This window comes from Oncorhynchus keta, chromosome 22 (assembly GCF_023373465.1).
Source record: "Oncorhynchus keta strain PuntledgeMale-10-30-2019 chromosome 22, Oket_V2, whole genome shotgun sequence".
NCBI classification, from domain to species: domain Eukaryota; kingdom Metazoa; phylum Chordata; class Actinopteri; order Salmoniformes; family Salmonidae; genus Oncorhynchus; species Oncorhynchus keta.
Genome location: NC_068442.1, coordinates 58,349,985 through 58,374,812, shown reverse-complemented (window position 1 = coordinate 58,374,812; position 24,828 = coordinate 58,349,985). Strand labels below are relative to the sequence as shown.

General features: G+C 43.7%; 1 protein-coding gene across 1 annotated transcript in view; it reads left to right on the top strand.

Annotated features, from left to right (window-relative positions):
* LOC118381231 (claudin-34-like) overlaps nucleotides 1-14,649 on the top strand; it is a 45,453-nt gene extending 30,804 nt beyond the window's left edge. Inside the window, exon 2 of the mRNA XM_052475794.1 lies at nucleotides 11,885-14,649. Coding sequence (XP_052331754.1) covers nucleotides 12,015-12,755 — 741 coding nt within the window. The 5' untranslated portion in view covers nucleotides 11,885-12,014 and the 3' untranslated portion in view covers nucleotides 12,756-14,649. The remainder of the gene's footprint in view (nucleotides 1-11,884) is intronic.
* Nucleotides 14,650-24,828: the final 10,179 nt, after the last annotated feature.

Below are 24,828 nucleotides of genomic sequence, written 5' to 3'. Positions count from 1 at the left end.
CTAGGGTATAGGGTTGTGGACCGTACCATTACATTAGGACTTAGTATCTGGGTCATTCAGGTGGGTGTCTATGGTATAGGGTTGTGGACCGTACCATTACATTAGGAATTCTCCTTAGTATCTGGGTCATTCAGGTGGGTGTCTATGGTATAGGGCTGTGGACCGTACCATTACATTAGGACTTAGTATCTGGGTCATTCAGGTGGGTGTCTAGGGTATAGGGTTGTGGACCGTACCATTACATTAGGACTTCTCCTTAGTATCTGGGTCATTCAGGTGGGTGTCTATGGTATAGGGTTGTGGACCGTACCATTACATTAGGACTTCTCTTTAGTATCTGGGTCATTCAGGTGGGTGTCTATGGTATAGGGTTGTGGACCGTACCATTACATTAGGACTTCTCTTTAGTATCTGGGTCATTCAGGTGGGTGTCTATGGTATAGGGTTGTGGACCGTACCATTACATTAGGACTTCTCTTTAGTATCTGGGTCATTCAGGTGGGTGTCTATGGTATAGGGTCATGGACCGTACCATTACATTAGGACTTAGTATCTGGGTCATTCAGGTGGGTGTCTATGGTATAGGGCTGTGTGCCGTACCATTACATTAGGACTTAGTATCTGGGTCATTCAGGTGGGTGTCTATGGTATAGGGTTGTGGACCGTACCATTACATTAGGACTTCTCTTTAGTATCTGGGTCATTCAGGTGGGTGTCTATGGTATAGGGTTGTGGACCGTACCATTACATTAGGACTTCTCCTCAGTATCTGGGTCATTCAGGTGGGTGTCTATGGTATAGGGTCATGGACCGTACCATTACATTAGGACTTAGTATCTGGGTCATTCAGGTGGGTGTCTAGGGTATAGGGCTGTGGACCGTACCATTACATTAGGACTTAGTATCTGGGTCATTCAGGTGGGTGTCTATGGTATAGGGTTATGGACCGTACCATTACATTAGGACTTCTCCTTAGTATCTGGGTCATTCAGGTGGGTGTCTAGGGTATAGGGCTGTGGACCGTACCATTACATTAGGACTTCTCTTTAGTATCTGGGTCATTCAGGTGGGTGTCTATGGTATAGGGTCATGGACCGTACCATTACATTAGGACTTAGTATCTGGGTCATTCAGGTGGGTGTCTATGGTATAGGGCTGTGGACCGTACCATTACATTAGGACTTAGTATCTGGGTCATTCAGGTGGGTGTCTATGGTATAGGGTTGTGGACCGTACCATTACATTAGGACTTCTCTTTAGTATCTGGGTCATTCAGGTGGGTGTCTATGGTATAGGGTTGTGGACCGTACCATTACATTAGGACTTCTCCTCAGTATCTGGGTCATTCAGGTGGGTGTCTATGGTATAGGGTCATGGACCGTACCATTACATTAGGACTTAGATAATACTTCCGGCGCCGACTGAGATGGCCGCCTCGCTTCGCGTTCCTAGGAAACTATGCAGTTTTTTGTTTTTTTACGTGTTATTTCTTACATTAGTACCCCAGGTCATCTTAGGTTTCATTACATACAGTCGAGAAGAACTACTGAATATAAGATCAGCGTCAACTCACCATCAGTACGACCAAGAATATGTTTTCCGCGATGCGGATCCTGTGTTCTGCCTTACAAACAGGACAACGGAATGGATCGCTTGCAGCGACCCAAGGAAACGACTACGAAAAAGAGGGAAACGCGGCGGTGTTCTGGTCAGACTCCGAAAAAGGGCACATCGCGCACCACTTCCCAGTATTCTTCTTGCCAATGTCCAGTCTCTCGACAACAAGGTTGATGAAATCCGAGCAAGGGTGGCATTCCAGAGGGACATCAGAGACTGTAACGTTCTTTGCTTTACGGAAACATGGCTTACTGGGAAGACGCTATCCAGGGCGGTACAGCCAACGGGTTTCTCCACGCATCGCGCGGACAGAAACAAACATCTCTCTGGTAAGAAGAGTGGCGGGGGCGTATGCCTCATGACTAACGGGACATGGTGTGATGAAGGAAACATACAGGAACTCAAATCCTTCTGTTCACCTGATTTAGAATTCCTCACAATCAAATGTAGACCGCATTATCTTCCAAGAGAATTCTCTTCGATTATAATCACAGCCGTATATATCCCCCCAAGCAGACACATCGATGGCTCTGAACGAACTTTATTTAACTCTTTGCAAACTGGAAACCATTTATCCGGAGGCTGCATTCATTGTAGCTGGGGATTTTAACAAAGCCAATCTGAAAACAAGACTCCCTAAATTTTATCAGCATATCGATTGCGCAACCAGGGGTGGTAAAACCTTGGATCATTGTTACTCTAACTTCCGCGACGCATATAAGGCCCTGCCCCGCCCCCCTTTCGGAAAAGCTGACCACGACTCCATTTTGCTGATCCCTGCCTACAGGCAGAAATTAAAACAAGAGGCTCCCACGCTGAGGTCTGTCCAACGCTGGTCAGACCAAGCTGACTCTACACTCCAAGACTGCTTCCATCACGTGGACTGGGACATGTTTCGTATTGCGTCAGATGGGAGTATTGACGAATACGCTGATTCGGTGTGCGAGTTCATTAGAACGTGCGTCGAAGATGTCGTTCCCATAGCAACGATAAAAACATTCCCTAACCAGAAACCGTGGATTGATGGCAGCATTCGCGTGAAACTGAAAGCGCGAACCACTGCTTTTAATCAGGGCAAGGTGTCTGGCAACATGACTGAATACAAACAGTGCAGCTATTCCCTCCGCAAGGCTATTAAACAAGCTAAGCGTCAGTACAGAGACAAAGTGGAATCTCAATTCAACGGCTCAGACACAAGAGGCATGTGGCAGGGTCTACAGTCAATCACGGACTACAAGATGAAATCCAGCCCAGTCACGGACCAGGATGTCTTGCTCCCAGGCAGACTAAATAACTTTTTTGCCCGCTTTGAGGACAATACAGTGCCACTGACACGGCCTGCAACGGAAACATGCGGTCTCTCCTTCACTGCAGCCGAGGTGAGTAAGACATTTAAACGTGTTAACCCTCGCAAGGCTGCAGGCCCAGACGGCATCCCCAGCCGCGCCCTCAGAGCATGCGCAGACCAGCTGGCCGGTGTGTTTACGGACATATTCAATCAATCCCTATACCAGTCTGCTGTTCCCACATGCTTCAAGAGGGCCACCATTGTTCCTGTTCCCAAGAAAGCTAAGGTAACTGAGCTAAACGACTACCGCCCGTAGCACTCACTTCCGTCATCATGAAGTGCTTTGAGAGACTAGTCAAGGACCATATCACCTCCACCCTACCTGACACCCTAGACCCACTCCAATTTGCTTACCGCCCAAATAGGTCCACAGACGATGCAATCTCAACCACACTGCACACTGCCCTAACCCACCTGGACAAGAGGAATACCTATGTGAGAATGCTGTTCATCGACTACAGCTCGGCATTCAACACCATAGTACCCTCCAAGCTCGTCATCAAGCTCGAGACCCTGGGTCTCGACCCCGCCCTGTGCAACTGGGTACTGGACTTCCTGACGGGCCGCCCCCAGGTGGTGAGGGTAGGCAACAACATCTCCTCCCCGCTGATCCTCAACACGGGGGCCCCACAAGGGTGCGTTCTGAGCCCTCTCCTGTACTCCCTGTTCACCCACGACTGCGTGGCCACGCACGCCTCCAACTCAATCATCAAGTTTGCGGACGACACAACAGTGGTAGGCTTGATTACCAACAACGACGAGACGGCCTACAGGGAGGAGGTGAGGGCCCTCGGAGTGTGGTGTCAGGAAAATAACCTCACACTCAACGTCAACAAAACTAAGGAGATGATTGTGGACTTCAGGAAACAGCAGAGGGAACACCCCCTATCCACATCGATGGAACAGTAGTGGAGAGGGTAGCTAGTTTTAAGTTCCTCGGCATACACATCACAGACAAACTGAATTGGTCCACTCACACTGACAGCGTCGTGAAGAAGGCGCAGCAGCGCCTATTCAACCTCAGGAGGCTGAAGAAATTCGGCTTGTCACCAAAAGCACTCACAAACTTCTACAGATGCACAATCGAGAGCATCCTGGCGGGCTGTATCACCGCCTGGTACGGCAACTGCTCCGCCCTCAACCGTAAGGCTCTCCAGAGGGTAGTGAGGACTGCACAACGCATCACCGGGGGCAAACTACCTGCCCTCCAGGACACCTACACCACCCGTTGTTACAGGAAGGCCATAAAGATCATCAAGGACATCAACCACCCGAACCACTGCCTGTTCACCCCGCTATCATCCAGAAGGCGAGGTCAGTACAGGTGCATCAAAGCTGGGACCGAGAGACTGAAAAACAGCTTCTATCTCAAGGCCATCAGACTGTTAAACAGCCACCACTAACAGTGTGAGTGGCTGCTGCCAACACACTGTCATTGACACTGACCCAACTCCAGCCATTTTAATAATGGGAATTGATGGGAATTATGTAAATATATCACTAGCCACTTTAAACAATGCTACCTTATATAATGTTACTTACCCTACATTATTCATCTCATATGCATATGTATATACTGTACTCTACATCATCGACTGCATCCTTATGTAACACATGTATCACTAGCCACTTTAACTATGCCACTTTGTTTACTTTGTCTACACACTCATCTCATATGTATATACTGTACTCGATACCATCTACTGTATGCTGCTCTGTACCATCACTCATTCATATATCCTTATGTACATATTCCTTATCCCCTTACACTGTGTATAAGACAGTAGTTTTGGAATTGTTAGTTAGATTACTTGTTGGTTATCACTGCATTGTCGGAACTAGAAGCACAAGCATTTCGCTACACTCGCATTTAACATCTGCTAACCATGTGTATGTGACAAATAAAATTTGATTTGATTTGATTTGATTTAGTATCTGGGTCATTCAGGTGGGTGTCTAGGGTATAGGGCTGTGGACCGTACCATTACATTAGGACTTAGTATCTGGGTCATTCAGGTGGGTGTCTATGGTATAGGGTTATGAACCGTACCATTACATTAGGACTTCTCCTTAGTATCTGGGTCATTCAGGTGGGTGTCTATGGTATAGGGCTGTGGACCGTACCATTACATTAGGACTTCTCTTTAGTATCTGGGTCATTCAGGTGGGTGTCTAGGGTATAGGGCTGTGGACCGTACCATTACATTAGGACTTCTCTTTAGTATCTGGGTCATTCAGGTGGGTGTCTAGGGTATAGGGTTATGGACCGTACCATTACATTAGGACTTCTCCTTAGTATCTGGGTCATTCAGGTGGGTGTCTATGGTATAGGGCTGTGGACCGTACCATTACATTAGGACTTCTCTTTAGTATCTGGGTCATTCAGGTGGGTGTCTAGGGTATAGGGTTGTGGACCGTACCATTACATTAGGACTTCTCTTTAGTATCTGGGTCATTCAGGTGGGTGTCTATGGTATAGGGTTGTGGACCATACCATTACATTAGGACTTAGTATCTGGGTCATTCAGGTGGGTGTCTAGGGTATAGGGCTGTGGACCATACCATTACATTAGGACTTAGTATCTGGGTCATTCAGGTGGGTGTCTAGGGTATAGGGTTGTGGACCGTACCATTACATTAGGACTTAGTATCTGGGTCATTCAGGTGGGTGTCTATGGTATAGGGTTGTGGACCGTACCATTACATTAGGACTTCTCCTTAGTATCTGGGTCATTCAGGTGGGTGTCTATGGTATAGGGCTGTGGACCGTACCATTACATTAGGACTTAGTATCTGGGTCATTCAGGTGGGTGTCTAGGGTATAGGGCTGTGGACCGTTCCATTACATTAGGACTTAGTATCTGGGTCATTCAGGTGGGTGTCTATGGTATAGGGTTGTGGACCGTACCATTACATTAGGACTTCTCCTTAGTATCTAGGTCATTCAGGTGGGTGTCTATGGTATAGGGTTGTGGACCGTACCATTACATTAGGACTTCTCCTTAGTATCTGGGTCATTCAGGTGGGTGTCTATGGTATAGGGTTGTGGACCGTACCATTACATTAGGACTTCTCTTTAGTATCTGGGTCATTCAGGTGGGTGTCTATGGTATAGGGTTGTGGACCGTACCATTACATTAGGACTTCTCTTTAGTATCTGGGTCATTCAGGTGGGTGTCTATGGTATAGGGTTGTGGACCGTACCATTACATTAGGACTTCTCTTTAGTATCTGGGTCATTCAGGTGGGTGTCTATGGTATAGGGTTGTGGACCGTACCATTACATTAGGACTTCTCTTTAGTATCTGGGTCATTCAGGTGGGTGTCTATGGTATAGGGTCATGGACCGTACCATTACATTAGGACTTAGTATCTGGGTCATTCAGGTGGGTGTCTATGGTATAGGGCTGTGGACCGTACCATTACATTAGGACTTCTCTTTAGTATCTGGGTCATTCAGGTGGGTGTCTAGGGTATAGGGCTGTGGACCGTACCATTACATTAGGACTTAGTATCTGGGTCATTCAGGTGGGTGTCTATGGTATAGGGTTGTGGACCGTACCATTACATTAGGACTTCTCTTTAGTATCTGGGTCATTCAGGTGGGTGTCTATGGTATAGGGTTGTGGACCGTACCATTACATTAGGACTTCTCCTCAGTATCTGGGTCATTCAGGTGGGTGTCTATGGTATAGGGTCATGGACCGTACCATTACATTAGGACTTAGTATCTGGGTCATTCAGGTGGGTGTCTAGGGTATAGGGCTGTGGACCGTACCATTACATTAGGACTTAGTATCTGGGTCATTCAGGTGGGTGTCTATGGTATAGGGTTATGGACCGTACCATTACATTAGGACTTCTCCTTAGTATCTGGGTCATTCAGGTGGGTGTCTAGGGTATAGGGCTGTGGACCGTACCATTACATTAGGACTTCTCTTTAGTATCTGGGTCATTCAGGTGGGTGTCTAGGGTATAGGGCTGTGGACCGTACCATTACATTAGGACTTCTCCTTAGTATCTGGGTCATTCAGGTGGGTGTCTATGGTATAGGGCTGTGGACCGTACCATTACATTAGGACTTCTCTTTAGTATCTGGGTCATTCAGGTGGGTGTCTAGGGTATAGGGCTGTGGACCGTACCATTACATTAGGACTTCTCTTTAGTATCTGGGTCATTCAGGTGGGTGTCTATGGTATAGGGCTGTGGACCGTACCATTACATTAGGACTTCTCTTTAGTATCTGGGTCATTCAGGTGGGTGTCTATGGTATAGGGTTGTGGACCGTACCATTACATTAGGACTTCTCTTTAGTATCTGGGTCATTCAGGTGGGTGTCTATGGTATAGGGTTGTGGACCGTACCATTACATTAGGACTTCTCCTTAGTATCTGGGTCATTCAGGTGGGTGTCTAGGGTATAGGGTCATGGACCGTACCATTACATTAGGACTTAGTATCTGGGTCATTCAGGTGGGTGTCTAGGGTATAGGGTTGTGGACCGTGCCATTACATTAGGACTTCTCCTTAGTATCTGGGTCATTCAGGTGGGTGTCTATGGTATAGGGTTGTGGACCGTACCATTACATTAGGACTTAGTATCTGGGTCATTCAGGTGGGTGTCTAGGGTATAGGGTCATGGACCGTACCATTACATTAGGACTTAGTATCTGGGTCATTCAGGTGGGTGTCTAGGGTATAGGGCTGTGGACCGTACCATTACATTAGGACTTCTCTTTAGTATCTGGGTCATTCAGGTGGGTGTCTATGGTATAGGGTTGTGGACCGTACCATTACATTAGGACTTCTCTTTAGTATCTGGGTCATTCAGGTGGGTGTCTATGGTATAGGGCTGTGGACCGTTCTGTCAATATAGGATCATAAATAAATAAGATATATCATTTATTTAAAAAATGAAGTTCCCTATGAAAGGACAATAAATCATTTAAATGTATCATTTATTTTAAAACACTATTCCACCATGATAGGACAATAACTAAATAAATAAATAAGTTGTATAATTCATTATAAAAAGTATATCCATCATCTGAACAACATTGAAAGCCTCCGGTCACAGCAATACATTGGTTCTGGGATATGCAACCATTTCCTTTCTCACTCAACGCCACACTTTCCCAAACATAAAATACACATACACACCACACACCACACCATCCACACATACTGTGCCTTCTGTTTACTGTGTTTTTATCTTCACCATGTTGAATTAGTGATTTTATGTTCCAATTAGTTTTATGTGAAGTTATATAGAAAAGCTGTATTTTTTGTTGTATTATTACAATCCATAACCGGGCTAGAATTGTGTTTCATTATTTTCGTCTATAAGAACTAAGTAATGTTTTAAATAGCCATGGAATAGTCTTTGAGAGAATCCTTACTTGACATTCAATCTGAATATGTCCGTAAACACACCAGCCAGATGGTCTGCACATGGGTTAACACGTTTAAATGGCTTACTCACGTCGGCCACGGAGAAGGAGAGCCCACAGTCCTTGGTAGCGGGTTGCGTCGGTGGCACTGTGTTATCCTCAGTCTGCTGTCCTCACATGTGTCAAGATGGCCACCATTTTTCCTGTAACCAAGAAGGCAAAGGTAACTGAACTAAATGATGATCGCCCCGTAGCACTCATATCTGTCATCATGACGTGCTTTGAAAGACTAGTCAAGGATTCATTTCACCTCTGGGTCTGGGTGACGGGTAAGGTGGAGGTGATATAAATCCTTGTGACAAAGCCGAACTGCTTCGTGAAAATCTGTATGAATGAGTTGTCTTTTCTTATTCCTATTTCCTATGATATGACATTATTATTTCAGCCTACGTTTTGTTCAGGCCTGAGTTTTATTGGAATGTTACCAGAAACAGCTACAAGTTGTTCATCTTCGTGACTGAGATGAGCCAAAGAGCCATGGAGAAAATGAAAATAGGGGGTGAAAACTTTTGTTTTTGCACCTTCACTTTTTTTTACCAGAACATCATAATCCTTTGGATAATTGGTCAATGTATAGTAGTTGTCACGCCCATCACGGGGACAGTCTCTGTTCTAGTCGCCATGGCCATCTCGGGACGGTCTCTGTTGTAGTCGTCACGGCCGAGTGGTGCAGCGGTCTAAGGCATCTCAGTGCTAGAGGCATCACTACAGACCCTGGTTCGATTCCAGGCTGTATCACAACCGGCCGTGATTGGGAGTCCCATAGGGCGACATACACTTGGTCCGGGTTTGGCCGGTGTAGGCCATCATTGTAAATAGGAATTTGTTCTTAACTGACTTTCCTAGTTAAGTAAAGGTAAAAAAGGGTGTATTTTTTATCTGTTTTTTAAATCAAATGTTACCTGCTTGCATGAGTTACTTGATGCGGAATAGAGTTCCATGTAGTACTGTGCGCCTCCCAGTCTGTTCTGAACTTGGGGACTGCGAAGAGACCTCTGGTGGCATGTGTTGTGGGGTATGCATGGGTGTGCAAGTAGTTTAAACAGACAGCTCGGTGCTTTCAAGATGTTAATACTTCTCACAAATACAAGTAGTGATGAAGTCCATCTCTCCTCCACTTTGAGCCAGGAGAGATTGACATGCATATTATTAATATTTTCTCCCTGTGTATATCCAAGGACCAGCCGTGCTGCCCTGTTCTGAGCCAATTGTTCTGAGCCAATTCTGAGCCAATTACAAGTCCTTTTTTGTGGCACTGAACAGTAGTCCAGGTGCGACAAACCTATGGCCTGTAGACCTTCCTTGTTGAGAAGGCAGAGCAGCGCTTTATTATAGACAGACTTCTCCCCATTTTAGCTGCAGTTGTATCAATATGTTTTGACCATGACAGTTTACAATGCAGGGTTACTCCAAGCAGTTTAGTCACCTCAATTTGCTCAATTTCACATTATTCATTACAAGATTTAGTTGAGGTTTAGGGTTTACTGAATGATTTGTCCCAAATACAATGATTTTAGTTTTGGAAATATTTAGGACGAATTTATTCCTTGCCACCCACTCTGAAAGTAACTGCAGATCTTTGTTAAGTGTTGCAGTATTTCAGTCACTGTGGTAGCTGACGTGTATAGTGTTGAGTCATCCGCATACACAGACCCACTGGCTTTACTCAGAGCCAATGGCAGGTCATTAGTAAAGATGGGGATTTCCTGATTCTTCCTGGATTATGTTGGACATGCTTCCATTAAATAACACCCTCTGTGTTCTGTTAGGTAGGTAACTCTTTATCCACAATATAGCAGGGGGTGTAAAGCCATAACACATGTTTTTCCAGCAGCAAACTATGATCAATAATGTCAAAAGCTGCACTGACGTCTTCCAAGACAGCCCCCACAATCATTTTATCATCAATTTCTCTCAGCCAATCATCAGTCATTTGTTTAAGTGCTGTAAATGCTGAAAGTCTGTTGTGAATTTGTTTACTGTAAAATATCATTGTTCTGGTCAAACTTCAAAATGGCGGCGGAAGAAATGGCAGCAGTTTTACGGGCGCCCAACCAATTGTGCTACTATGTGTTTTTTGTGTGCATTATTTGTAACTTATTTTGTACATAATGTTTCTGCAACCGTATTTTACGGCAAAAAATAGCTTCTGGATGTCAGGACAGCGATCACTCACCTCGGATTAGACAAAGATTTTTCTTAAACAAGCAGGACGCACAGGACATTCTCCAAACACCCGACATGGCCAACCTTTCCTTATGATTACTGAAGACGAATGTCAAACCAGTCATGTGGAAGGAAACTGAAAATCATATCTATATGACATATATTGCCTCCACAGTGAAGTACATTAGGCTATAAATGGCGGGGATTACATCTGATGACCCTAGCTATAGGCTTCTCTAGTGCTCAACCCACCGAGTTGATTTATGCTCTCTAGAATGTTTTAATTATATGCCCAGGCTTTCTGTAGTTTAAAAAAATAATTAGTATAATGTTAAATATTAGCCACCATCAGTAATACCCACATACAATTATAACTGTCACTCTCATGTTAGTTTCCTTCAATTTGTTGCTTACATTTTGTATCATTCCAATCCATTCCGTTTACCTTTCTTTCCTCGGTCACAAGTTGTTCCTGAGGGTCGCTGGCAATAGTGAATCATATTAGGTTGAAGTTGTGTAATAATTTCATACATGTAGCCTTTTTAATCATTATGGAACTCAGACCACACTTAGCTGTTTGGATTCTGGCACACAGTTCATGACGAATGGACTGTTGTCATACATTTCGGTGATTAGTGAGGATAAGGGTAGATTTATTGGACTGTTGTCCAACCCCTATTGTACACCTTTTTCACCTTCAAATATTTAATAGATTGAACTTCAACTTTCAGGATGAATCACACCACTGTATTTTTTTATTCATCAATACATTTTGTACATAAAGGCTTAGACATATAAATCTATAAATCTGTTTAGGGTTTGTAAATACTTTCCTCACCCTAAATAATCTACAATCTATTCTAAATCTACCAGTTGGTGTGGAAACTAAGACAAATATGCACATATTTACAATAGATTGCTTTCTTTCTTTGATTCCTAATATTCAAAACCAGTTCTGTCGATATATTCTAGTGTGTCTGTAGACAAAATGATGATTAAAGGTACAGCATATTTAAAGGGATGTCTTAAGATTAATGTACTGAAAACCTATTGAATGAAAACTTCACAAGAAAATATGTTGGCCAGCAAATAGGAGGGTTTTCAGAGGTTGAATGAAATGTATTCATTGTGTGCAAGGGAGCACCACCTGCAGAGCGTGTTACGCGCCTGCATAAGGTAAGTCTGAATACCAACTACTGAGAAGTGTATAGGACACATTTCCTAAGTCTGAATCGGCCCCTTTGGTGATATACTGTGGGAAATGCTGTACACTACATGCGGATCTAATATGTTTCTCTCATCAGGTTTCATGGGACCAGAGACGCTGCAGAACTCTGCAGTGGTATTTGAGTTGACCGGCTTTGGGCAGGAGAACTGAGTCAGGAGTCCATCTTAAACCCGGATCATTGACGTGACCAACCCTCTGACAGGGTCATGGTGTACCTGGCCCACACGGTTCACTGGCAGTTCCTGGGCCTAGTGATTGGCTGTGTAGGCTGGATCCTGACGATGGCCACCGCGGGCCACAATGAGTGGAGGCTGTGGTACGTAGAGGACGTCTCCGTGGTAACCTCTGGCGTGGCCTGGGTGGGCGTGTGGCGGGCGTGTTTCTACAGCCACACTCTACCCGACTCAGAGTTCTGCCAGCCAATCAGCATTGCCGACCTGTTTGTTCCCGTGGAGATCTCCGTGGCACAGGTGGTCATCATGGTAGCAGTGATAACTGGACTCTTGGGAAACATCCTTGGTGCGTACGCAGTGAGGAACATCTATTTTGGTCAGAAGAATCATGACTTTATCAGACTGACTTTCTCAGGGGCCGGGGGGCTGTACGTCCTGACAGGGGTCAGCTTTCTTGTCCCTCTCGTCTGGAACGTGAAATCTGTCCTGACTAATCAGACTGTAGCATTCCCCCCAGAGTTCCACCTCCCTCCTGCCCCCCTCAGACAGGAAGTGGGCGGAGCTATCTGGATCGGGGTCGGTGCTTCGATCTTCCTTATCTTTGGCGGTCTCCTATTCCTCTGCTACAGGTATGTTATCAGGGCTAAGCCAGTCAGTGGAGAGAACGACAAGGGCCCTCTACATGGGCCACCCATAAGTCTAAAGTCTATATTAGAGAATGGAGACAAGGAGACCAGAGACAACCCTGCCTTCCAGGCTGATGAAGACTTTTAGGACAGAGGGCAGACAAACAGGCACTTGTAAACTCCCCGTCGTGGATTTAAAAGCATAGAATTGGTTTAAGCATTGGCTGGAGAGAGTTTCTGCCATTGTTTAATACATGCAAGAAAATGTGGAAGTACACACTTTGGGGGAAGGGTGGGGAATCCGAATTCACCCATAAAACACTGGAAAACAGAACCATAGAACCCCTTCTCTCTGTGAAATTATCATTTTAGCATGATTGTTGAATGATTGTTGAAGTTTAGAGTACAGCTTTGACAAGTGCATAGACGCAGTGATCTATATTTTGGTCTTTGATAAATGTGACTAATGAGAACTGCAATTATTTTGATTGATTGTATATATTTGCAACCTAATTTATTTGAAATGTTGTAACTGTAATTTTGTAGTGATCACGCTTGAACTGTTATTCTCGAGGCACCATTACAAATGAGACCCTGATCTCAATGGATTCCGCAGTTAAACACAGGCTAATAATAAAATAAAATTAACATGACAAAGTTCATGAAATCTTTGGAATGTCATCATGTGTAAAATAACTTTTTTTTAAATGTAAGTGAAAAGAATGTGGCAGCTGTACTGTATTGTTACTGCATATAATTTCATAATAAATAGATTTTTATATTGAAATCACTTCCTGCTATGTTGCTCCTGTTGTTGGACCCTGCCGTGAATGAAATTAACTTTACAGCACCTCTCAGTGTGGTGCCAAAACTTCATACCCAGCTCTCTGGGGCTGCGTCTCTATTCCCTATGGCACCCTATTCCCAATAGAGCGCACAACATTTGACCAGAGCTCTATGTGAAAAGTAGTGCACTATAAAGTGATTAGTGTGGAATTTGAGAATGGAATACTGGTTGTGACAAATCTCAGTGGGAGTTAGTTATGTGATTCTTCTTAAAAAATGAGTTAATCCAGGGAAATTAATTTTTTAATTAGATTAGATTTTATTTCTCAGCTGGAGTTTAGGTATTCTGAATTAACTCGTTCAGTTAACTTAGTCCAAGGAGGGCTCTCTCTCTCAATTTCAATTTAATGGGCTTTATGGGAAACATATGTTTACATTGCCAAAGCAAGTTTTCTTTAATTATTATTCTTTTTTTGTTGGTTTTTCTCTTAGAACTGCATTGTTGGTTAAGGCTTGTCAGTCAGCATTTCACTGTAAGGTCTACCTACACCTGTTATATTTGGCTCATGTGTCAAATATAATATATTTTGATTTTAAATAGATAATAAACAAAAGTATAATAAACAATACAAAATTAACAGTAAACATTACCCTCACAAAAGTTTCAAATGTCATATTATGTCTATATACAGTGTTGTAATGATGTGCAAATTGTTAAATTACAAAAGGGAAAATTAACATAAATATAGGTGTTTGTTCTTCACTGGTTGCCCTTTTCTTGTGGTAACAGGTCCAATCAAATCTAATTTCATTTGTCACATACAACAACCTTACAGTGAAATGCTGACTGACAAGCCCTAAATCAACAATGCAGTTCAAGGTCACAAATATTGCTGCTGTGATGGCACGCTGTGGTATTTCACTCAATAGATATGGGAGTTTATCAAAATTGTATTTGTTTTGGAATTCTTTGTGGATCTGTGTAATCTGAGTGAGATATGTGTCTCTAATATGGTCGTACATTTGGCAGGAGGTTAGGAAATGCAGCTCAGTTTCCACCTCATTGTGTGGGCAGTGTCCACATAGCCTGTCTTCTCTTGAGAGCCAGGTCTGCCAACGGCAGCCTCTCTCAATAGCAAGGCTATGCTCACTGAGTCTGTACATAGTCAAAGCTTTACTTAAGTTTGGGTCAGTTACAGTGGTCAGGTATTCTGCCACTGTGTACTCACTGTTTAGGGCAAAATAGCATTCTAGTAAAAAATGTCCAATGTGTCAAGAAATTATCTTTTTGTTTTGTCGTGATTTGGTTGGGTCTAATTGTGTTGCTGTTCACAAACACACCCCACAGAGCCCCAGGACCAGCTTGCTTTACTCTTATCCAGGTTCATCTCTCTGAAGGTGATGGCTTTCTCATGGAAGGTTTGGGAGTCAGTGGCTATAGAATTTGTCTCTTTTCTGGATTTATATAATTAGTGGGCATCGGCCTAATCCTGCTCTGCATGCATTATTTGGATATTTACGTTCTACACTGCGGATATTTTTGCAGAATTCTGCACGTAGAGTGTCATTTTGGTGTTTGTCCCATTTTGTGAGTTCTTGGTTTGTGAGCGGACCCCAGACCTCACAATGATAAAGGGCAATGGGTTTTATAACTGATTCAAGTATTTATAGCCAGATCCTAATTGGTATCATTTTATGTTCCTTTTGATGGAGTAGAAGGAAGGCCCTTCTTGCCTTGTCTCTTAGATGGTTCACAGCTTTGTGGAAGTTACCTGTGGCGCTGGTCTTTAGTGTCCTCTAGCGCAACAGTGTCATCTATAAGCCCACAGACTGAATACTTTATACTCCATCTATCTGTATCCCCTCATCTATAAGCCCACAGACTGAATACTTTATACTCCATCTATCTGTATCCCCTCATCTATAAGCCCACAGACTGAATACTTTATACTCCATCTATCTGTATCCCCTCATCTATAAGCCCACAGACTGAGTACTTTATACTCCATCTATCTGTATCCCCTCATTTATAAGCCCACAGACGGAATACTTTATACTCCATCTATCTGTGTCCCCTCATCTATAAGCCCACAGACTGAATCCTTTATACTCCATCTATCTGTATCCCCTCATCTATAAGCCCACAGACGGAATACTTTATACTCCATCTATCTGTGTCCCCTCATCTATAAGCCCACAGACTGAATCCTTTATACTCCATCTATCTATGTCTGTTCATCTATAAGCCCACAGACTAAATACTTTATACTCCATCTATCTGTGTCCCCTCATCTATAAGCCCACATACTGAATACTTTATACTTCATCTATCGGTGTCACGTTCTTTCAAAATCGAACCCAGAAGCAGACCAGGACAAGGAGAGTAGGAAGAAGGTGATTATTTATTTACAGGTGAATGTGAATGGGTAGATATATCCAGGTGGCGTAGCGGGCAGCGGTGGTGAGTTGATGGGAGTAAATAGGTGGATCCAATGGGGTAGCGGAATCCTCCGACGACCAGGCGGGAATGGGGTAAATGATCCGGGTGAGTAACTGAAGACAGAACAAACGGAGGAAGGTTTAAGGCAAGCAATACATAAAAAACAACAAAACAAATTCTATCCAACTTGAGGCTGATACTATGGCACAACATACTGTTCATGGCTAACGATCCGGCAGGGAATGGATGTCAGGTCCGGGCTTATGAAGAGGAGAGATGATGATCAGGACCAGGTGTGCAGATAGCTGATGGGATACAGGTGCGGGTAATCACAACTCCCAACTGGCTACATTGCCCGGCAACCAGACAGGGTGCGTTCCAGGACGCCGGAAAAAACACTCCAGGACAGAACACAGGCAAAAAACAGACTCAGGAAACGGGATTCATGACAATCTGTATCCCCTCATCTATAAGCCCACAGACTGAATACTTTATACTCCATCTATCTGTATCCCCTCATTTATAAGCCCACAGACTGAATACTTTATACTCCATCTATCTGTATCCCCTCATCTATAAGCCCACAGACTGAATACTTTATACTCCATCTATCTGTATCCCCTCATTTATAAGCCCACAGACTGAATACTTTATACTCCATCTATCTGTATCCCCTCATCTATAAGCCCACAGACTGAGTACTTTATACTCCATCTATCTGTGTCCCCTCATCTATAAGCCCACAGACTGAATACTTTATACTCCATCTATCTGTATCCCCTCATCTATAAGCCCACAGACTGAATACTTTATACTCCATCTATCTGTATCCCCTCATCTATAAGCCCACAGACTGAATACTTTATACTCCATCTATCTGTATCCCCTCATCTATAAGCCCACAGACTGAGTACTTTATACTCCATCTATCTGTATCCCCTCATCTATAAGCCCACAGACTGAATACTTTATACTCCATCTATCTGTATCCCCTCATCTATAAGCCCACAGACGGAATACTTTATACTCCAAGATCTGTATCCCCTCATCTATAAGCCCACAGACTGAATACTTTATACTCCAAGATCTGTATCCCCTCATCTATAAGCCCACAGACGGAATACTTTATACTCCATCTATCTGTATCCCCTCATCTATAAGCCCACAGACGGAATACTTTATACTCCATCTATCTGTGTCCCCTCATCTATAAGCCCACAGACTGAATACTTTATACTCCATCTATCTGTATCCCCTCATCTATAAGGGTTAGTGGTGAGGGTTTAACCAGTCTAGTTTTTATAGTGAAGGGTAAGGGTTAGTGGTGAGCGTTTAACCAGTCTAGTTTTTATAGCAGAGGGTAAGGGTTAGTGGTGAGGGTTTTACCAGTCTAGTTTTTATAGTGGAGGGTACGGGTTAGTGGTGAGGGTTTAACCAGTCTAGTTTTTATAGTGGAGGGTACGGGTTAGTGGTGAGGGTTTAACCAGTCTAGTTTTTATAGTGGAGGGTACGGGTTAGTGGGTAGGGTTTAACCAGTCTAGTTTTTATAGTGGAGGGTACGGGTTAGTGGTGAGGGTTTAACCAGTCTAGTTTTTATAGTGGAGGGTACGGGTTAGTGGGTAGGGTTTAACCAGTCTAGTTTTTATAGTGGAGGGTACGGGTTAGTGGGTAGGGTTTAACCAGTCTAATTTTTATAGTGGAGGGTAAGGGTTAGTGGTGAGGGTTTAACCAGTGGAGGGTAAGGGTTAGTGGTGAGGGTTTTACCAGTCTAGTTTTTATAGTGGAGGGTACGGGTTAGTGGGTAGGGTTTAAACAGTCTAGTTTTTATAGTGGAGGGTAAGGGTTGGTGGTCATGGTTTAGCCAGTCTAGTTTTTATAGTGGAGGGTTAGTGGTGAGGGTTTTACCAATATATTTGTTCTAGTTATGTTTACGATAGACAACAGTGTGTTTATGCAAACGGCTGTGCATCTACCAGGATATCCTGGTGTGCCACAGGGTTGGATAATTGGACCTTTATTATTCCTCATCTATATCAATGACCTTGCTGCTGGGTCTTCTACCATACTAATCTATATCAATGACCTTGCTGCTGGGTCTTCTACCATACTAATCTATATCAATGACCTTGCTGCTGGGTCTTCTACCTTACTATTCTATATCAATAACTTTACTTCTGGGTCTTCTACCATACTAATCTATATCAATGACCTTACTCCTGGGTCTTCTACCTTACTATTCTATATCAATAACTTTACTTCTGGGTCTTCTACCATACTAATCTATATCAATGACCTTACTCCTGGGTCTTCTACCTTACTATTCTATATCAATAACTTTACTGCTGGGTCTTCTACCATACTAATCTATATCAATGTCCTTACTCCTGGCTCTTCTACCTTACTATTCTATATCAATAACTTTACTTCTGGGTCTTCTACCATACTAATCTATATCAATGACCTGCTAGGTCTTCTACCATACTAATCTATATCAATAACCTTACTGCTGGGTCTTCTGCCATACTGATCTATATCAATAACCAGACTGCTGGGTCTTCTACAGTACTTCCTATTTGCTTTGCTGTTGATTTTATAACACAATAATTTTTATTCACTAATGAAACCAATTCAGGTATGGCCACATTTTCTAAATGGGTCCAGATAACCAAATGATCTTTAAATGTACAAATATCCAACATTTGTATTCACAAGTAAGAATGAGAAATATTGTAAAAAATAAATAAAAAATAGCCAGAATCCCAATTGGTGGGAATGAAATGGAACAAGTCACATCCATTAAGATTCCTCAGAGTTCTACATTGTAACATTTTACATATCACAGGCATAGAAACTATATTTGTGACTCACCACCTGGATTTGGTTTTATGTATGACTATGGCTCAGGAAGGCCACCAAAAATTCAGAGATTTCCATACCCAACTATAACATCTTCCATCAAGATAGAACTGCCAAAGGGGGCGGAGTCGCAGTCTACTGCAGAGATAGCCTGCAAAGTAATGTCATACTTTCCAGGTCCATACCCAAACAGTTTGAACTACTAATTTTGAAAATTACTCTCTCCAGAAACAAGTCTCTCACTGTTGCCGCCTGCTACCGACCCCCGTCAGCTCCCAGCTGTGCCCTGGACACCATTTGTGAATTGATCGCCCCCCATCTAGCTTCAGAGTTTGTTCTGTTAGGTGACCTAAACTGGGATATGCTTAACACCCCGGCAGTCCTACAATCTAAGCTAGATGCCCTCAATCTCACTCAAATCATCAAGGAACCCACCAGGTACAACCCTAACTCTGTAAACAAGGGCACCCTCATAGACGTCATCCTGACCAACTGGCCCTCCAAATATACCTCCGCTGTCTTCAACCAGGATCTCAGCGATCACTGCCTCATCGCCTGTATCCGCCACGGAGCCGCAGTCAAATGACCACCCTCATCACTGTCAAACGCTCCCTAAAACACTTCTGTGAGCAGGCCTTTCTAATCGACCTGGCCCGTGTATCCTGGAAGGACATTGACCTCATCCCGTCAGTTGAGGATGCCTGGTCATTCTTTAAAAGTAACTTCCTCACCATTTTAGATAAGCATGCTCCGTTCAAAAAATGCAGAACCAAGAACAGATACAGCCCTTGGTTCACTCCAGACCTGACTGCCCTCGACCAGCACAAAAACATCCTGTGGCGGACTGCAATAGCATCGAATAGCCCCGTGATATGCAACTGTTCAGGGAAGTCAGGAACCAATACACGCAGTCAGTCAGGAAAGCTAAGGCCAGCTTCTTCAGGCAGAAGTTTGCATCCTGTAGCTCCAACTCCAAAAGTTCTGGGACACTGTGAAGTCCATGGAGAACAAGAGCACCTCCTCCCAGCTGCCCACTGCACTGAGGCTAGGTAACACGGTCACCACCGATAAATCCATGATTATCGAAAACTTCAATAAGCACTTCTCAACGGCTGGCCATGCCTTCCGCCTGGCTACTCCAACCTCGGCCAACAGCTCCGCCCCGCAGCTCCTCGCCCAAGCCTCTCCAGGTTCTCCTTTACCCAAATCCAGATAGCAGATGTTCTGAAAGAGCTGCAAAACCTGGACCCGTACAAATCAGCTGGGCTTGACAATCTGGACCCTCTATTTCTGAAACTATCTGCCGCCATTGTCGCAACCCCTATTACCAGCCTGTTCAACCTCTCTTTCATATCGTCTGAGATCCCCAAGGATTGGTAAGCTGCCGCAGTCATCCCCCTCTTCAAAGGGGGAGACACCCTGGACCCAAACTGTTATAGACCTATATCCATCCTGCCCTGCCTATCTAAGGTCTTCGAAAGCCAAGTCAACAAACAGGTCACTGACCATCTCGAATCCCACCGTACCTTCTCCGCTGTGCAATCTGGTTTCCGAGCCGGTCACGGGTGCACCTCAGCCACACTCAAGGTGCTAAATGATATCATAACCGACATCGATAAAAGACAGTACTGTGCAGCCGTCTTCATCGACCTCGCCAAGGCTTTCGACTCTGTCAATCACCAAATTCTTATCGGCAGACTCAACAGCCTCGGTTTTTCGGATTACTGCCTTGCCTGGTTCACCAATTACTTTGCAGACAGAGTTCAGTGTGTCAAATCAGAGGGCATGCTGTCCGGTCCTCTGGCAGTCTCTATGGGGGTGCCACAGGGTTCAATTCTCGGGCCGACTCTTTTCTCTGTATATATCAATGATGTTGCTCTTGCTGCGGGCGATTCCCTGATCCACCTCTACGCAGACGACACCATTCTATATACTTTCGGCCCGTCATTGGACACTGTGCTATCAAACCTCCAAACGAGCTTCAATGCCATACAGCACTCCTTCCGTGGCCTCCAACTGCTCTTAAACGCGAGTAAAACCAAATGCATGCTTTTCAACCGATCGCTGCCTGCACCCGCATGCCCGACTAGCATCACCACCCTGGATGGTTCCAACCTTGAATATGTGGACATCTATAAGTACCTAGGTGTCTGGCTAGACTGCAAACTCTCCTTCCAGACTCACATCAAACATCTCCAATCAAAAATCAAATCCAGAGTCGGCTTTCTATTCCGCAACAAAGCCTCCTTCACTCACGCTGCCAAGCTTACCCTAGTAAAACTGACTATCCTACCGATCCTCGACTTCGGCGATGTCATCTACAAAATGGCTTCCAACACTCTACTCAGCAAACTGGATGCAGTCTATCACAGTGCCATCCGTTTTGTCACTAAAGCACCTTATACCACCCACCACTGCGACTTGTATGCTCTAGTCGGCTGGCCCTCACTACATATTCGTCGCCAGACCCACTGGCTCCAGGTCATCTACAAGTCCATGCTAGGTAAAGCTCCGCCTTATCTCAGTTCACTGGTCACGATGGCAACACCCATCCGTAGCACGCGCTCCAGCAGGTGTATCTCACTGATCATCCCTAAAGCCAACACCTAATTTGGCCGCCTTTCGTTCCAGTACTCTGCTGCCTGTGACTGGAACGAATTGCAAAAATCGCTGAAGTTGGAGACTTTTATCTCCCTCACCAACTTCAAACATCAGCTATCCGAGCAGCTAACCGATCGCTGCAGCTGTACATAGTCTATAGGTAAATAGCTCACCCTTTTTCACCTACCTCATTCCCATACTGTTTTTATACTGTTTTTATTTATTTACTTTTCTGCTCTTTTGCACACCAATATCTCTACCTGTACATGCCCATCTGATCATTTATCACTCCAGTGTTGATCTGCAAAATTGTATTATTCGCCTACCTCCTCATGCCTTTTGCACACATTGTATATAGACTGCCCATTTTTTCTACTGTGTTATTGACTTGCTAATTTGTTTACTCCATGTGTAACTCTGTGTTGTCTGTTCACACTGCTATGCTTTATCTTGTCCAGGTCGCAGTTTCAAATGAGAACTTGTTCTCAACTAGCCTACCTGGTTAAATAAAGGTGAAATAAAAAAATAAAATAAAAAAATGTAGAAAAAAAATGAAATAATGTTTTTTTACATTGAATAAAAGTAGACTACAAAATGGTATATCATACACTGCATTTTTGAGGAGCAATGGGAAAGTAATTGTGCTTTGAAAGTTGATAAACTTGTACTCACTTTTGAGAAAATGGCCTTTGAATGTTTTGGTTTCTAGTGAAGATCTCTTCTTTGTCTACACCCATTCAGCATCATTCACATCCTCTTAAGCTTTAACCCCACCCATCTCGTTTCGCTCTCGGAGCATTCAGAGCACACACTTGATGCTCTGGCCGACGATTTGTTTACCTCTGGATAACATGAAAACAGCCTAACCAACAATTTCATTATGCTCTGTCTTTCTCTACCCTGCATGAATATGCTGGGAGCTAACCAACCAGGTTCAACATTAGCTAGCTAACATTAGGCTTTAACTAGCAAAGCAAACGGCTCTGGGATACAAATAATAACGTCATACACGTAATGTTAGCTAGGGAGCCAGCCAGATAACGTTAGCTAGCGAGCTAACGGTAAACTTTAGCTTGAAATGAAACCACTTTCTGTCAAAATTAGAAACATCTGAAAATGTATCTAGCTGATGCTAGACAAGCTTACCTGTATACATCATCATGCATGATGGACGCGTCTCTCTGTCGTGGATGCCATACCACGGTTGCCCTTAGTTTGAAGATGTAATCCGGAGACAGGTGTTTTCTTCATCTCTTTAGCTATCATACTATAATTACACTGTTTTCAAAACTTGATCCTCCAGAAAGTGGAGAGTAACACTTATGCAGCTCATATACACAATACAGTTTTTTAAAAACACAGACTGACCAGCTCAAATAGACAGACAGAAGCCTTCTATATGGCAGACAAATCCGAACTCCTCTCTCGGCATGTCCAGCCCCCTATTATCTCAGCCAATCATGGCTAGTGGGAAGGTTGCTGGCTTTTTCCAACAGCGAGTTGCAGTAGTCCAGACGGGAGAGGAGAAGTGCCTGGATTAGGATCTGTGCCACTTCCTGTGTGATGTACGGATGTTGTAGAGCATGAACCTGCAGGAGCGAGTCACTGCTTTGATGTTTGCAGAGAACAACAGAATGTTGTCCAGGCTCATGCCAAGGTTCATTGCACTCTGGGAGGGTGACACTAATCTGTGTTGTCAACTGGGAAGGAGAGGTCTTTGAGCGGGCAGACCTTCTCCGGGAGGAAGAGCAGCTCGTCTTGTCCAGGTTGAGCTTGAAGTGGTGAGCTGACATCCAAGTTGAGATATCTACCAGGCACGCAGAGATGCATGTCGCCACCTGGGTGTCAGAAGGGGGAAAGGAGAAAAGCACTACAGTGTCATCCGCATAGCAATGATAGGAGAGACCATGTGAGGATATGACGGAGCCGAATGATTTGGCATATAGAGAGAAGATGAGAGGGCGTAGAATCTAATTTATTAACATTTATCCTGGAAAGATCATATTCAATTTGTCTGTAGCAAAGTGATGAAATATGTTGGTATCATCAGAAAGATTAACGGTTTGTTTCATCAAGCTTGCTTCCTAACTCTATACTTTAGCTTCATTTACCCATATCTAATTTACTGTAATGTTGTATGGGTCAGTACCTACTCATCATACAAAATACATTAGCAAGACTAGCCACCTCCTCTAATTTCCTGGCTCCATCTGCACCTTTGTTTAAGAAACTCAATATTTTGTCTATTTACAACATTAGTGTACGCCAGTTATGCACTTCAATACTTCATCAATACTCATACCTCCCAGACAGTGTACCTAAACCCTTCAATGGATTCTACCAGGTCCCAGTTTACCTAAACCCTTCAGTGGATTCTACCAGGTCCCAGTTTACCTAAACCCTTCAATGGATTCTACCAGGTCCCAGTTTACCTAAGCCCTTCAATGGATTCTACCAGGTCCCAGTTTACCTAAACCCTTCAATGGATTCTACCAGGTCCCAGTTTACCTAAACCCTTCAATGGATTCTACCAGGTCCCAGTTTACCTAAACCCTTCAATGGATTCTACCAGGTCCCAGTTTACCTAAACCCTTCAATGGATTCTACCAGGTCCCAGTTTACCTAAACCCTTCAATGGATTCTACCAGGTCCCAGTTTACCTAAACCCTTCAATGGATTCTACCAGGTCCCAGTTTACCTAAACCCTTCAATGGATTCTACCAGGTCCCAGTTTACCTAAACCCTTCAATGGATTCTACCAGGTCCCAGTTTACCTAAACCCTTCAATGGATTCTACCAGGTCCCAGACAGTTTACCTAAACCCTTCTTCCAGGTCCCAGTTTACCTAAACCCTTCAATGGATTCTACCAGGTCCCAGACAGTTTACCTAAACCCTTCAATTGATTCTTCCAGGTCCCAGTTTACCTAAACCCTTCAATGGATTCTACCAGGTCCCAGACAGTTTACCTAAACCCTTCAATGGATTCTACCAGGTCCCAGACAGTTTACCTAAACCCTTCAATGGATTCTTCCAGGTCCCAGTTTACCTAAACCCTTCAATGGATTCTACCAGGTCCCACTTTACCTAAACCCTTCAATGGATTCTTCCAGGTTAATTCTGAAATCCATATATATAACACAAGACACTGTGGTAACCTTCACCCTCACATAGTCAATTCTCCGTCAGATACAGAGGTACCATACTCTGGAATTATTATCTTCACATTGCCAAAATGTCATAATCCTTCTGAACTTTAAGCAAAGACTCAGAGTCAGCTTGATGAACCAAACTAATCCCCTAACATGTAGCCTAACTCTTGGACTCACACAAACACGTACGCATACACATACATATAATCAAACAAGGTTTTTCTTGTTTTTCTTGTTCATGTACAATTATAATTCATATGCTTTGCTTAACTGGTTGAACTAACTTTCTTTGTACTTATATTAGTGGTATGGTTTTCATATCAGCCTTTTAGGGATTCTACTTCACCTGCACATCGTTTTAACACTTTTTATCTCTACTCTTTTGTCT